General features: G+C 41.2%; 1 protein-coding gene across 2 annotated transcripts in view; it reads left to right on the top strand.

The window, feature by feature from the left end:
• Positions 1-14,345, top strand: part of GALNT18 (polypeptide N-acetylgalactosaminyltransferase 18) — a 385,548-nt gene that overhangs the window by 191,491 nt on the left and 179,712 nt on the right. For both annotated transcript variants that reach the window (XM_077820102.1, XM_077820101.1), the window contains exon 3: positions 6,216-6,382. In XM_077820102.1, the coding sequence (XP_077676228.1) occupies positions 6,216-6,382 (167 nt within the window). The remainder of the gene's footprint in view (positions 1-6,215; positions 6,383-14,345) is intronic.

Below are 14,345 nucleotides of genomic sequence, written 5' to 3'. Positions count from 1 at the left end.
TCCAATTTTTCTGAACACCTTACATCCGACATGGTCCTTACACCAACATTCACATCACAGCTTAGTCTGGCCTGCAGACTTCTGGTGCTGTCATTTTGCTTACACCAGGCCCAAATCTGCATGCTTATGCCAGGCAGTTTCTTAGCTTAAACCAGGTCTAAATCTGGCCAAGAATCCACTCTGTTCGATAAATCTGTCCCAATATTTTATTATCTGGTACTCTTACTCAAACAGAGAAGCACTTTATTTCACATGTAGTCCGGGTCAAGTTATTGGGACAATTTCCAGTGTAAAGCGCTTCTCAGTGCGAGTAAGAGTATCTCAGTCTGGCCCTCAATGATGAATGAGTTGTTTAAACAGTATTTAGTCATAGAATTTCTGCCTTAGAATTCCTCTGTCTGGTCAAATATTTAGTGTTTATTTTTTTGCTTGAGTATTTCCTTGGTCGTCTTTACTCCACTCCTGCAACTATCCTTTATTCATTTTTTCCCCCTTGTTGTCTCACTGACTGGCTCAGTGTCGCCTGCATGCAGACTCTGTTGGTTTCAGCAGCTGGCGGTTTGCACTGGTTCAGTGACCACCTTTATATCATTCCTATTTTTGCTTTAGTTTTTCCTATCTGCCTACCCCATTCCCTGTAGAAATAGTGGCTCCAAAAAATGTTTTTGACTGGCAGCACAGAGCTGCAGTCTTCAAGGTGTTGTATATTCAAGGTGAGTAATGGATTGTACTGCAGGTTGAGTTTATTCAGGTGCATTTTGATTCTTGATCTTGCCCATCATCTCCTTTGACTGAAAGGCGAATTTTTACTTCAACAACAGCAGACAATTTGCTTTTCTTAATACATCTGGTCTCTATGACTGTGTTATGATTCTTTTGCTTGGCATGCATTTATGTTATGAAGTACCAAGAATAGTCCCTGGTGCATAATAAAATGAGGTTAACAATTTTTGCATGAGTTCTATACGTGTTCATGTAGATCAATAAAACTAAGTTTGAGACCATCAACTCCCATATTATTAGCTACTGCCATTGTTTCACTAACAGAAGGGTCTGTTTTTATCTTTTGTGAGAAAGGTTTGACTTTTACATGGGGGGTGGATGAGAGGAAGGAATGTTATGGCTTAGTGTTGTGTGCGAGAGCAGCTTTTATTTAAAAGAATAAGAATCGGTCAGTTACAATTAAATCTATAGCATTAGAAGTTCAAATGTCCAAAAACTAATTATTTTTGTTCTCCCCTGAATTTGTATCTAATTATCAGCCACAGTTTCTCTGACTGCTTATCTTTTCTTATTTTAAAATTATTTTAAGCCCTGCTTTTCTAAACTGTGATATCACAAGTGTTGGCCTTATTTAATTATACAGTTATGGTAACTGTGTATACAAATTAGTCACACAAGTAATTGTATACCCATCTTTGTTTATTCACTGTCAAAAATTAGGACCGGACATCAAGTTCTCTAAACCATGTGCTAGCAGAGTTATTCGCATATGACCAAGATTTTTTGTACTTCCCCAGATAGCCCACGAGAACAGGCTATTTGTCAGTAATTCTGACTTAGCTTTGCAGTTCTGGATAATAACCAATTTGAATCTTTCCCAAGATATGAAAACAGTTCTGGTTCAGTCTGTGATTTGCATCAGTTCTTATTTTATCAGAAATCATTCACCCTTCCATTTGGTCGTCATAGAGATTCATCACTTCTGAACAAGGGCATATAGACGACTTTTTTTTTTTTATTTGGGAAGGCTAGAGTTAAAAAGTAATTAAATAATAGCTGTTTAATGTTGCTTCCAGGTATAGTTTTGTGCCGTAACTATGTTTGTCCTCTTTTAATCCAGTGAGATAAATGAACTTCTGGTCCAGATGTAGTGTTTCCTTTATTTATGAATGTAATCCCTACATTTGTGGGAGGCCTAAAACCATCCACACCGTTTGGCTCTCTCTCCCTCTCCACCCCGGTGTCTGCACCCATGCTGAATTTTTTCTCAGTACTAATAATATGCCATTTATCATCCTGTAGAAAAGTACTGTTGCTGAGGCAGTGCGATCCAGTGGCTAGAACACAGAACAGGGACACTGATTTTTACTAACAACAAGGAGTCCGGTGGCACCTTAAAGACTAACAGATTTATTTGGGCATAAGCTTTTTTTAACCCACGAAAGCTTATGCCCAAATAAATCTGTTAGACTTTAAGGTGCCTCCGGGCTCCTTGTTGTTTGTGAATACAGACTAACACGGCTGCCCCTCTGATACTAAGAAAAGGAGTACTAGTGGTACTTTAGAGACTAACCAGTTTAGTCCTCCTTTTCTTTTTGTGAATACAGACTAACATGGCTGCTACTCCGAAACCCTCTGATACTGATTTTACTGTGGCTGAGTGAACTTTATTACCACTATTGTACGTGCCTGGCTGGATAGATTTTCTTTATGTGCAAAGATTCTTAAGAAGAATCATCATGTATCCTCTCCCCTGCTTACAAGAATTGTGCTGGAAATAGAATGTTAGAAATTTCTGTAAATTTCTGATAACCATGGCAACAGTTACATTAGCTTTACAGTAACTACTAAGGGTTTGTCTACAGTGCAATTAAAAACCCGCAGCTGGCTTGTGTCAGCTGACTCGGACTTGTGGGGCTTGGGCTGCAAGGTTGTTTAATTGTAAATGTAGACACCTGGGCTCGGGGACCCTATGATGTGGAGGGTCCCAGAGCTCAGGCTGCAGCCCAAGTTCGGAAGTCTACACTGCAATTAATCAGCCCCTCAGCCCAATCCACGCGAGCCCGAATCTGGTGGCACAGGCGAGCTGGAAGTGTCTAACTGCAGTGTAGACATAGCCTCTATACTCAACTCTGCCCCTGTGAGAAGGGTTACTGGTGTTAGCTCCACTTTCCACATAGGGAATGTGGGCCATAGGCATGTTAAGTATCTTGCCCAAGGCCACGTAAGTCAGAGACAGAATTAGCATTAGAATTCAGAAGTTCTTACTTGCTGTGTTGTGATCACTCTGTTCTTAGAGCTTATTGGTCCCAAGGTTTTGAGCATGTCATACCCTCCCATACATATGCTCCTCAGTGTACATTTTAACCATCCCCACGCCTTTTACTTGATGGTTCATAGCTTGAATTATGCTGTTTCTTACTGAATAAAATTCCCCAAAGAATAGGATAGTGATAGATGTGCAAGTGTATAAATGCCTTGTTTCCTGGATATTTAGGTCCAAATCCAGTTTGTAAGTGAAATAAATAGGTCATTCTTTCTCTCGCTCTCTCTCGGACATGAATGCCCAATGTAAACAATATAGAAGGGAAACGTATTTTCTTAGGGGCCTTGAACATTAAAAAAGGGAAGTGGATTCCTTCTGGAAGTGAAAACCACTCATGGGCCTGAATGGAAAAAAAAAATCATGAACTCCTTTTAAGATGCCAGAATACATCACTGATGGGAAAAGAATTAATGCAAAAGGGACTGGAGGGATTAGAAACAATTGTGGCCAGATTCTCCGTTCCCTGCATGCTCTCTAGTCACTTACACCAGCACAAAATGAATGTAAAATGCTACTGAGTCACTATGGCAGTCAGTTTGCATGTACTTTACATTGATATAAATGACTGTCCAAGGTGCTAGGCAATGGAGGATCAGCCCCAGTGAGATTAATTTGAAAAAGTGTAAACAAATATAGCCAGGAAAAAATAAGTCCCAACTCTCTATCTCTTACGGGAGAGAGAGAAAAGGGGGAAGCAGGAATTCAGTTTGGAGATTCTGGTCTGTATGAGTTTATGAAAGGGCTGCAACTTTTTTTTTTTTTTTTTTTAAATTTTGCTGGTTTAACGGATGAACTAACTGTAGTCTTCAGCAAAGCTGTATTTTCAGTGAGTTTCACAAAACGGCAATAAGTCTTCATCCAACTGGCATTGGAGAGAGAAAGTCACTATTGAGTCTGATTAAGGCTTTATTTTTAAACTTGTTGTTTTCAGCACTTGTTCATTGGCTTTGAAAATATTCTTCACCAAATCAAACTGTTCTTTTTTTGTCTGTTAAGCAAAGTCTTTTGCTATATTTTGTTGGTGCTGTTTCTTCTTCATTTCTCTCTCTGTGCTACAGTATCGCTGGTAATTGACTCCCACAGCTACAGAGCAGAAAGAAAGAATCACTGTCGCTTTTGGCTTGTTATGCCATGATGATGTGTTTGTACATCTCTGTCTATATGTTGGAGACACTGACATAGTAGATAAAACAAAAGCATCTTCCTCGGCTGACGCTGATAATTATTTTAGTGTGTGTTGGACTGTTTACAGTGTACTTCATTTGGAGCCTAATTTTCAAACAGACCAGTTTCCACTCTGTGACATCAATGAAATAGATGCACTCTGGGTATACATTGGTGAAACTGAGATCAGAATCTGGTCAGCAAATTTCTGTCTGATTTTCTTTTTCTTTTTCTTTTTTTTTTTGTTACTGAGCGGGCCGCAAACTCCAGTGAGCACTACATTTTTGTCCTACAGTAAGCTTACACGTGTCTGGGTGGTGGTGGGGGGTGTATGTAGTGAGGGCTTTGTAGGTGTGTCTCCTCCCCAATATCACACACTAGTCCCTGTTCCCACCATTTGCTCTGCAGCATCAGCACTGGGAGCCCTGCCAGGAGTCCCCTTGGCTGGGAGTTTCAGGCCCCCGCTGGCTGTTCCCAGAAAGGGCGTAGGCCACAGTTCCCTCCCTGGCTGCCTCGCTGCAGCAGCGACTGCTGAGTCACTGGGGTGGGGGTGCACAGTACTTTGGCCCCATCAGGACTGGGTGAGCATGTCTCTGAGACCGGAAGTGCTTTCGTTCCCCTCACAGCAAGGAGGTTGGAGTCACACATGCCCTGACCTTGGCCAAGCAGTGAGCACAGCAGGTTCTTAAAGGACCACATGATGGCCCTGCTGGGGCATCACAGAGGAGAAGTGAATAACCTGGTTTCTGACCTGTGCATATGCTCAAGATTGCTCTGCAGCCACACAGTTTACAGGGAACATCGCTGCTCAGTAGCCTCTAAATATGTCTGTGCAATTTTGTGCATATAGTTCTGTGGAGTCTGTTATTTGTATACACTCTTAATCGTGTGTATAGAATTGCACATTCAATTGAGTATGCGCGCGCGTGTGTGTGGAATTACATACACTTAGGGATCCAGTCCTGCAAGGAGCTGAGTGCTTATGAGGTGGCGTACGTAATACCAGCTGAAACCAATGGTAATTACAGGTACTTGGCACCTGAAAGGATCAGGCATGTAATAAGGTGTTGAGCTGATCCCTTGCTAAAAAGGTGACCAGTGATTTTCAAAGTACAGTGAAATTCTGTTGTAAGGATCAGTGTGACTAAAATTGTCTGAGTCATTTCCTCAGAAAGATCATGGTATATAGCATCATAAAACAGTCCTCTTCCCAAATCAGAAGCTCATGGAAGCAAATTATTAAGCTTTGGAGAATAGAGCAACTACCAAGCATTCAGTGACGAGGTAGTTAGTCAAGTGGTACCGTAATTGATTATAAGTGGCACTCCGCATTTGTGTTTTTTTTTTTTTAATCTGCAGTGCAGTGATGCTCAAAAAGGTGTGACATTCTTTCAGGCCTTTTGGAAATATCAAAGAAAATAAAAGAATACATTTCAATTTGATCCTTGCAACTGAAAGTCCTGTTATGAGTAGAAGGAAGGGGCAGACACATCAGCAGAAATAGGAGCTGGCTTATGGAAAGTAGGATTTGATCTGTAGCCAAAGGATCACACTGCAAGGAGAGATCAGTCAATCTAAATACCACTGTAACTGCTACTTTCTTGTACTGATGCATAAGAACTAATGGTGGTGGATGCTGAGTGAACTTGTTTTTGGTGTGACTATTAGAGATGGGTGAACCAATTTGCTTAAAATTAAAACTGAGCCTCTTCTGGACCTGGAAATATTTTTAGTTAGTTTTATAAAAACATATTTTTCATTTTTGCCTGCCTATGAGATTTCTTTTTGTCATGGGCGGAGGGGAGAAATATTAAAATACCAAGAGAATCTCTGTTCTTCTATGATTTCCAGCCAGATTTAGTTTCAAGAGGTCGAGAGAATCATCTGAAGTTTAGGTCACAGGCAGTTTTGGGAAATCTCCCACCAGCGATCACAATATAGACGCAGCTATAATGATCTCAGAAACTTACAGCAGTTTACATTTATTGTATTTTATTTTCAGGTGCAGAAACCTCACATTTCCCAACAGCCTTCCTGAGGTCAGCATTGTTTTCATATTTGTTAACGAAGCCCTCTCAGTGATTCTGCGCTCCATTCATTCTGCTATTGACCGGACTCCTCATCACCTGCTCAAAGAAATTATCTTAGTGGATGATAACAGTAATAATGGTAAGGGCTCTCTTTGAAACACAGTTTTTTCATACAGACTGGATTGTGTATGACTATAAACAAAAAAATTTCCCTTAAATTTTGTATCACAGACATCCTGTTAGAATTTCAGATGGTGTGTTTGAGAAATGCCGGAGTATTTCTCTATTTCCACCCTCCCCCCTCCCCCCCCCCAGCCGTAGACCCTTCTCCTGGGACAAGTTTTGCCTTCAGATGTGCACAACTACTTGACACTGAAGTCAGTGAGAACAGAGGCGGAGAACAGAACATCATTCCCTAAGTTTAATGTGTTCAGTAGATCCCTATTAGTTAGAACAATAGGGATGGGAGACATTGGAAAGGATTTGAATGTTTCGTTGCACTCTGCTCTGCTCCCAGGCATCCTCTTAGTCTCTGGGCCCAGAAGCCTGCTCTCTTTTCGCTCCCTGTGCCTCTCTAGTTTTCAGTTGCATACTCTGTCTCTTTTGTGTAAAGCCTATCTTTTTCTATGCCTCTGTCTCTGTTCCTTGGCTGCTCTCCACCAGGTTGCTAACTCTTTGTTCCTCATGACTGCGCATAGTCTCTCACTACCAATCCCAATTTCATTGTTTGCTGCTCACCTGGTTCATGTCTACACGTGGACTTTCCAACCCTCAGGCTGAGGAGCAGGCCAGTTAATTTCCGACATGCTTAGTGCTTTCCTCAGATGATTTTCAGTGGGGCCATGCTGGGCGTTACTTACACGTTTTCATCCTCTGGAACCATCGCAGATGAAATTTTAAATGAGCAGCCCGTGGGACATTTAACTTTCTGAAAGGTTGGGCTCTGCTGGGAGTTAATTTCAAACTCATAAAATTTAAGTGGGATCAAAATGCATCCTGCTGAAGGGGAATGCCAAATGAAGGGCTTCTGTTCCATTCCGAGCCTAATTACAGCTGTTATATGACTCCCTGTTCCTGCACATTGGGACCCACTACTGAATCGCTGATGTGCTTTGGATTTGTATAGAACAAAGACACAGTAGCAGGCAAAGTAAATAAGCTCCTCTCCCAAGGCTGAAACTCTCCTTCTTTTTCTCTTCCTTTTATTCTGTCTGTCAAGAAAAAACTCGAATCCCAGCTCCAAAAAGACATGCACATAAAACTGGATTTATGCTGTTAGCACCATGGCTGTACAAGGGTGTTTTAAGTCTGATTCCAGCCCCTGTGAATAACGCTGCATTTAGGGTAAACCACGCCTGACCTAGCTTTTCTTAAAACACCTACTCATGGATCAGAGTGGACGAGATGTATGCAGAATTTATGCGATGGTGTTCTTGGTTTAGGGCATGATGTGGGATGCAGCAGTGCAATGGAGTGATCAAAAATCACATATAATGAAAAAGCAAACTATGAGAGAACTAAATAAAAGTTTAGTGATCCAGAAACCACTCGTGAACTGGTATATACTTTTTGGCTTGTTTATGAATTTCATTATGTGGAGCTTGGATGTTGCCTGTCACGTGGCTGTATTGAGACATTTCCACCAGTCTGTAACTTTTTTTCTTTTTACTTCCTGCTGTTGTTGGCCATTTGTTTGCGGGGGGTGGGGGCGAGGGTGGGTCTGAATTGAGGATAAGCAATAATGTTGAATGCAGCTTATGTCAGTAGACTTGAATTATGAAACATCATTATAGAAATTCCGCACTGCATCTTTCATGTAAGGCTTAATAATATGATGCCCAAAGTACATGGGAGAATTTGTGGGTTTGGTGGTAGTGCTGTAACACAAGAGGTCTGGATTCAAAAGTACTCTGGGATCATCCGTTCCAAAGCCTGGAAGACCAAAGGCAGGTCGTGGAGGAAGTTAAGCATTTGGGTTTAGGAGGCTAATTAGGGCTTGATCCCAATCCTGTTGAAGTCGATTACAAAGCTCCTATGGACATCAAATTGGGACTAATATCAGGCCCTTCCTACATGAATGTTTCATAACAGCTCATCATAACTGTTGCATAGGAAGGGACCCCTTCCACTCCTTTGTTTGGAAACTATTGCTGTCTATTATATGGGGTTGCCTAGAGGGAGGTAGTTTTGATTAAATGAGAAGAAGATTATCCCCTAGGAAATCGCTGGACCCCTTAAGCACTAGTCTTCTAGGAAGACCCCATTCACCCAGTCCGTTTTAGCACTGATTATGTACTATGTTATGTTTGGTTTGTGTCTTTATTAGTTTATAAACAGTCCTGAGGACAGGGATCATATTTCCTTAATATATGTTGGAGGTGGCCCCGACCTGAATCCAGATCAGACTCAGAACATTCCCAATTTGGAGATTTTTGGATTCAAGAAACTCAGCTGTATAGATTTGCCCAGTGCTGTGGCCCTCCAGTACATAATAATAGCCGTGGTTTTGGTACCACTCCACCATTGTTGCCAGTAAAAGAGAAATACTTGACTCTTCTATTCAAGTTTCTATGGTGCTGGAAACAAAGGTAATAAAATATGGACAGTCATTTGTCAGACTTTGATAAATCCCATGCGGATTACATCTGTTTGGGAGCACTGTCGGTATGTCTCTGTAGAGCGAAGGGGAACCCTATAAAACAGGCTAATTTGCAGCAGTGACTCCTAAAGAAAATCTGCCCCAGTGGCTTCTGATTGGGCTCTTGTTCCAAACTCCGTGTTCCACTGTGATACTCTTCCCAGGACTCCCAGAATGATAAGCCAACATGTTACCATTTTACCTCCGCAAGGGAGAGCTGTGCTGAGGCATAAACTGTGTTGGCTCCCTGCCACACCAATCTGTGTACCTCACCAGCGAACTCCTCAAGACTCTGCCAGTATCAACCGTCCTTGCAAGTAACACTCAGTGAACCCCAATTTGAGTTCCACAGAGTCTGCACTCTGCAGTATCCAGTCCCTCTCACTGGACACTCAGTAGAAGTTACGTTCGCTTCCTCCAAAGAGACCATTCACACACCATCCTGACAGGTTAGCTGAGGACTCATTCTTTACCAGGGGTTCTCAAACTTTTTGTATTGGTAACCCCGTTCACACAGTAACCCTCTGAACATGACCCCCTTTCTTATAGATTAAAAACGGGGGTGGGGGTTAATTTAACGGGGCTCAGGCTGTCAGCCCTGCACCTGGCAGAGCTGAGGCTGTCAGTCCCACCAGGCCCAGGGCTGACAGCTCGTGACCCCCAGTTTAAGAAACCCTGCTCTTTACTTTAATGTAACATGAAATGGTTTATAGTAAAACTAAGAAAAACGTTTTACTGTTAAAGAGCAGAGATTTAAGTGATACCAAGTAAGAGGAAAAGAGAATACAGTTACAAACAAAACAAAAATAACCGTTTTTAATGCCTAAAACATAATTCTAGTAAGCTATGTCTTTTCCTGAACAGTGTTCTCACTTACATCAAGCTAACAGCATCTCCAGCCCTTCCTGGTAGGAGGAGCCAACGTTTACAGAATCAGAGGGTGCTGTCCCCTTTGTTCCCTAACTGATGGATAACTAACAGGGTTCACTTTCAAAAGTTTTCCGAACTATAAAATGGAAGAAATGTACTCTCTGAAAAGTAAACCCAGACCAAGTTTCTCTCCACTGCTGCTTGTTCTTCGGAGTACCAGTGCCAACCCCCTTTTTCATCCTCTGGTTAACTTGCTTTCTTGATTGACTTGGTTGCTTTGTTTTCCTTAGATCCAAATGTACAGTAAAACCTGCCAGTTGTGACCGCTCATGGGAGCAAAAGTGGTCACTGGTAAGAGATGGTCTCTCTTCAAAGGTTTGCACACCAGAGAGCGATGATGTTCCGTGACGTCTGCAAGTAGTCACTTGTGACAGGTGGTCTCTCAGGCAGGTTTTACTCTACTTCCATTGTCTCTGTCTCTGGCCTCTCCTTGCTCAATTTACATCGGATACGCATGTAAACAGGAAAAACAATTTTGCTGTGTCTCTGACAAACTAGTCTTTGACAAACTTGTTTATTTGTTCTACTTAGGTGCTTGTTTTGGTCTGAACACATTTGAGAAACATATTTCCAACACACATACATAATTCTTTACCTACTAACCGTACATACATCACCCAGTAATATTAATGACCAGAAGAGGGTCATCAGCTTTCATGAGCCCTTCCTTGATACACTTTTATAGTATAATAATAATGTATGCGATCAACTGATTCAATTGTTTATTCTTTGGGTTTCTGATCCCCCTGTTCTATTCCTGGGGCATCTGGACCCTGCTTGTCATACCCACCTCTTCAGCATCCACTTGTTGCTTCTGGGAACAGTCGCCAGAGAGGGGGAAGTAGACCAGGAGGGAAAGTAAAAGACTGAGAATTGAAGTATAGCAGAATCTGATGGGGAGCTGTGAGTAGAACACAGGGCATCGCCAGATCACTCAGCTCATCTGCTGCAAGATCCGGCCATTGCTGGTTGTTGAGGGAGCTAAGGCTGGGTGTACTGCCTGAAAGGACTTCATGGAAAATGCTACGGATCAAAAGAGGAGACACTCTTACAAGGGGAAACAGGTTGGCTGGTCTCACTCTCCTCTGAAATGCATTCTCCCCAGACAGGAGAATGGAGACTGTGAGTAGATGTGGCTGACATGGCTTAGAGTAGGTGTCTCCCTTACAGAGAGCCCCATTGGCTCCTGGAAAATCTTCAACCCATGCTTTTTTCACCTGACCTTTTGCTCCATCTCTAGAGTCCATTGTCTGCAGCATTGGGCCCTGTTGTCCACAAGCCGGCTAGAATTCTCTGTACTTCAGACCAAATCTTGCTTTCTAACCCATAATGTATGCTGAGTGTTTGGGCATGGGGATCCATTCAGTGAATGTGTATAAGAACGGTTGAATTATGGGATTGTGCATTATTAGTTTAATTTAGTTACATTTTATTTCCAATTTTCTTTGTTAGTTTACATCAGCTGTTCAGGGTGGGCTTCCCAGCTTTTGTCATTTAGTGTCTACTTGTGCTTGTGTTACTGGGAGATTGTGAGCCAGTATTCTGCCAGTAAGATAAGTGAGTTATTCTGGATTCCGCTGCAAAGTTTCCTGGGGAGACAAGAACCTGCAATTGTGGTCTGAAGACTTTCCCTAAACATAGGCACCACACATGTGCCCAGAACTGACTCCGGAATGTCAGGTCTTCCAGTGACGTCACAGGAGCCAGGGCTGGAGATGTCACAGCAGTAGAGTTGATATTTGACTAACATAGAGAAAGTATAGAGAGACCAGACAGGCTGCAAATAAATTAATTCATACATTACTGAATGTCCTTCACTGCCTGGATTCATCTGCAGTAAAGGATTTAAATCAATGCAGCTATGTCAATTTATACTGGCTCAGGACTGGACCCATGGTATTTTCCTGTTTTTTTTAAATCCGAGATGGAATTCTGATCGGTCTTTTACAATGGGCCAAATGCTGCCCGCATATAAGTTGATAGCAAAAACTCATTTATTTCCCAGAATTTGGACTGCTATGACTTTCAGGTAATAGCCTTGTTAACTGTAAAGAAAAAGCAGCAGAGGAACTGGTCTATTTTTTATTCTGTTAGGCTGATTTGGGAAACACAATGTGTGATTATGTTAATGTCTATGTCCAGTTTCTTTATGTTTATCTTGAGCAATATACGCTGTGGTAGTTTTTTCATGCACTTTGGGGTACATCAAGCAAATTGTCTGACTTTTGCTAAACCTCAATGCAGTTCTTCAAGTTCCCCATTAAGCTTAAGTTGACCTCAGTTTATCTTTTTGTGACAACTTCGCCCCTTTTAAGCAAATGTTTGAAGTTAGCAATCTGTGAAAATGCCACAGTGTATGTAATATAGATCTGAAGAAGAGCTCTGTGTGGCTCGAATCCTTGTTTCTCTCAACAGCAGAAGTTAGTCTAATAACAAATATTAGCTCACCCACCTTGTATTTCTAAAATGCCACAGTGTCATTTAAAAGAAGAAAAATACATGTAACGGATCCCAAAACTCTGGTTTAATAAAGCAGTTTGCAGTGTTTACATAAAACACTTTGTGTCAATTCTTCCTTGTGGAAATTTCATAAACATAATATTGAAATGTGAAATGTTTCATTCACTGTTCTATAAGGTAATTCTTTGTTAAAATTAAAGTTTAATTAAACCCACAGAAAGCATTCCAACCATTGTGTATGTACATTGTTTTTTGATGTGTGCTTATTATAAACTAAGCCGGTGCTGCTGATTACAAAGAAATTGTGCCAGATTCTGACCTCAGTTACATTAGTCTAAATGTGGAGTAATTCCATTGATCTCAGTGGATTTACAGTGGTGGTAGTGAGATCAAAATCTACTCCGTTTTCTCTAAAGTATGCTGTTTGCATTTCAGAGGTAATTTGTAGATTAGAATTTGGCAAAAATTATAATATAATAAAAAATATATAATTTACACAGTTTTGACTTGAAAACTGACCCAGTTCTCCAGCTGCACCAAAGGTCTGTGCAGTGCAGCTGGAGAGTGGGGGGGAGAAAAGGTGGTCTTAAAACATCTTTATGCTTCCTCAGTCTCTGGGACTGCTGCTGCTCAAGTACAGTTTTAGAGCAGCCATTCTACAACTGGGGCTTGCTGGCATGCAAGTGCTTTGCTCACACCCTTAGCCATTCCTCTCCTGTTTTGGTGGTTGTGGTTGGATAAAGATCTTCTATGCCAATAGAATCCCTACTAGCTATTTAAGCAAGCTTTCCAGCCCCTTGCAGCACAGCAGGGCCAGGGTCTGACCCACTGTGTGTAACACTAATATTTTTCATCTTATGTGCGCTGTACATAAGAAGCTCATTGTTGGCCAGATTGTGCCCTTCTGTTTGATGAAGGTGAGTGGGTGCTTTCACACGTCTAAAATTTGTAGAGCAAAATTTTACATTAAAGCAATAATTATCCTGCTGTATGGCTACTTTTCATATTGCAGTTTGTAATGAACATTGCAGCAGGCTCACATTTCATAAGGTCTCTCTCTCTTTTTTTTTTGAATCATCACTTACGAATAAAATGTCCTAACGTGTGCAATTTAACAATTCAGAGTCTTTGCTCTGAGAATTCTGTGAACACGGCTATTGAATTGCAATAATAATATTTGGTATCATGGTATGCTAATTTTATGACTTGAGTTGTCAAAGAGAATTAGTACAGAATAGAAGAAAGTGGATCGTATGCAACTATATCTCCTTTGAGAGATCTCTGACATAGTCCTCAGAATGCTGAATAAAGGGTTTTTTGGAAATCATTTAGCTGCCTACAGTTCCATTAGAAACCTGCACTTCTCTCTTAGGGTTGTTTATCTGTAAGAGATACATGGAAAGAGAAAATTGGGTGAATTATTATCTGAACACCACTGATAGGTGTAGATCAGACTTTTGACGTTCACCTATTTTAAACATGTTAACATGATTTAAAGACCGTTTTTCTGCCCAGTGCAGATCAGACAAAACTGTTTGATAGATTCGTTTACAAAATTTGAGTTGAGAGAAACTGTTTGTAAAATGGTTATATTTGATCTACATTGGCCAGGCAAACTGTCTTTGAAAAGTGTTAATATGTTGTTTTCAACCAGGTTCTAGGTTAGTACTAGAGCTGATTGAAAATTTTCTGTTTACCTTTTCAATAGAAAATTGGATTTTAAACTAAACACAGTTATTCATGAAAAGTGCATGCTTTTTATGGAAAAATTTGATTTTTCATTTAAAAAAATGCAGTTTTCAGATTGGCCAAAAAGCAACAAAATTCAATTTGAAAATGCCATGTTTCCTCATGGAATTTGAAGTTTGGGTGCCTCCTGCCACCATTTTCCTCTGTGGGCCCAGTTCCCCATCTGGACTATATCTCCCGTCATGCACCATAACAGCTCAGCAGCAGGGGAGACCGTGGGGCATTATGGAGCTTGGCCCAGAGTAGAAAATGAGGCCAGGAGACAGCCAAACTTAAAATCCCACCAAGGTACCATGGCAGCATTTCCAAATCAAAATTTTTATTT

This window comes from Eretmochelys imbricata, chromosome 6 (assembly GCF_965152235.1).
Source record: "Eretmochelys imbricata isolate rEreImb1 chromosome 6, rEreImb1.hap1, whole genome shotgun sequence".
NCBI classification, from domain to species: Eukaryota; Metazoa; Chordata; order Testudines; family Cheloniidae; genus Eretmochelys; species Eretmochelys imbricata.
Note: the sequence above shows the minus strand (reverse complement) of the source record. Positions and strands in the feature narration are given on the sequence as shown.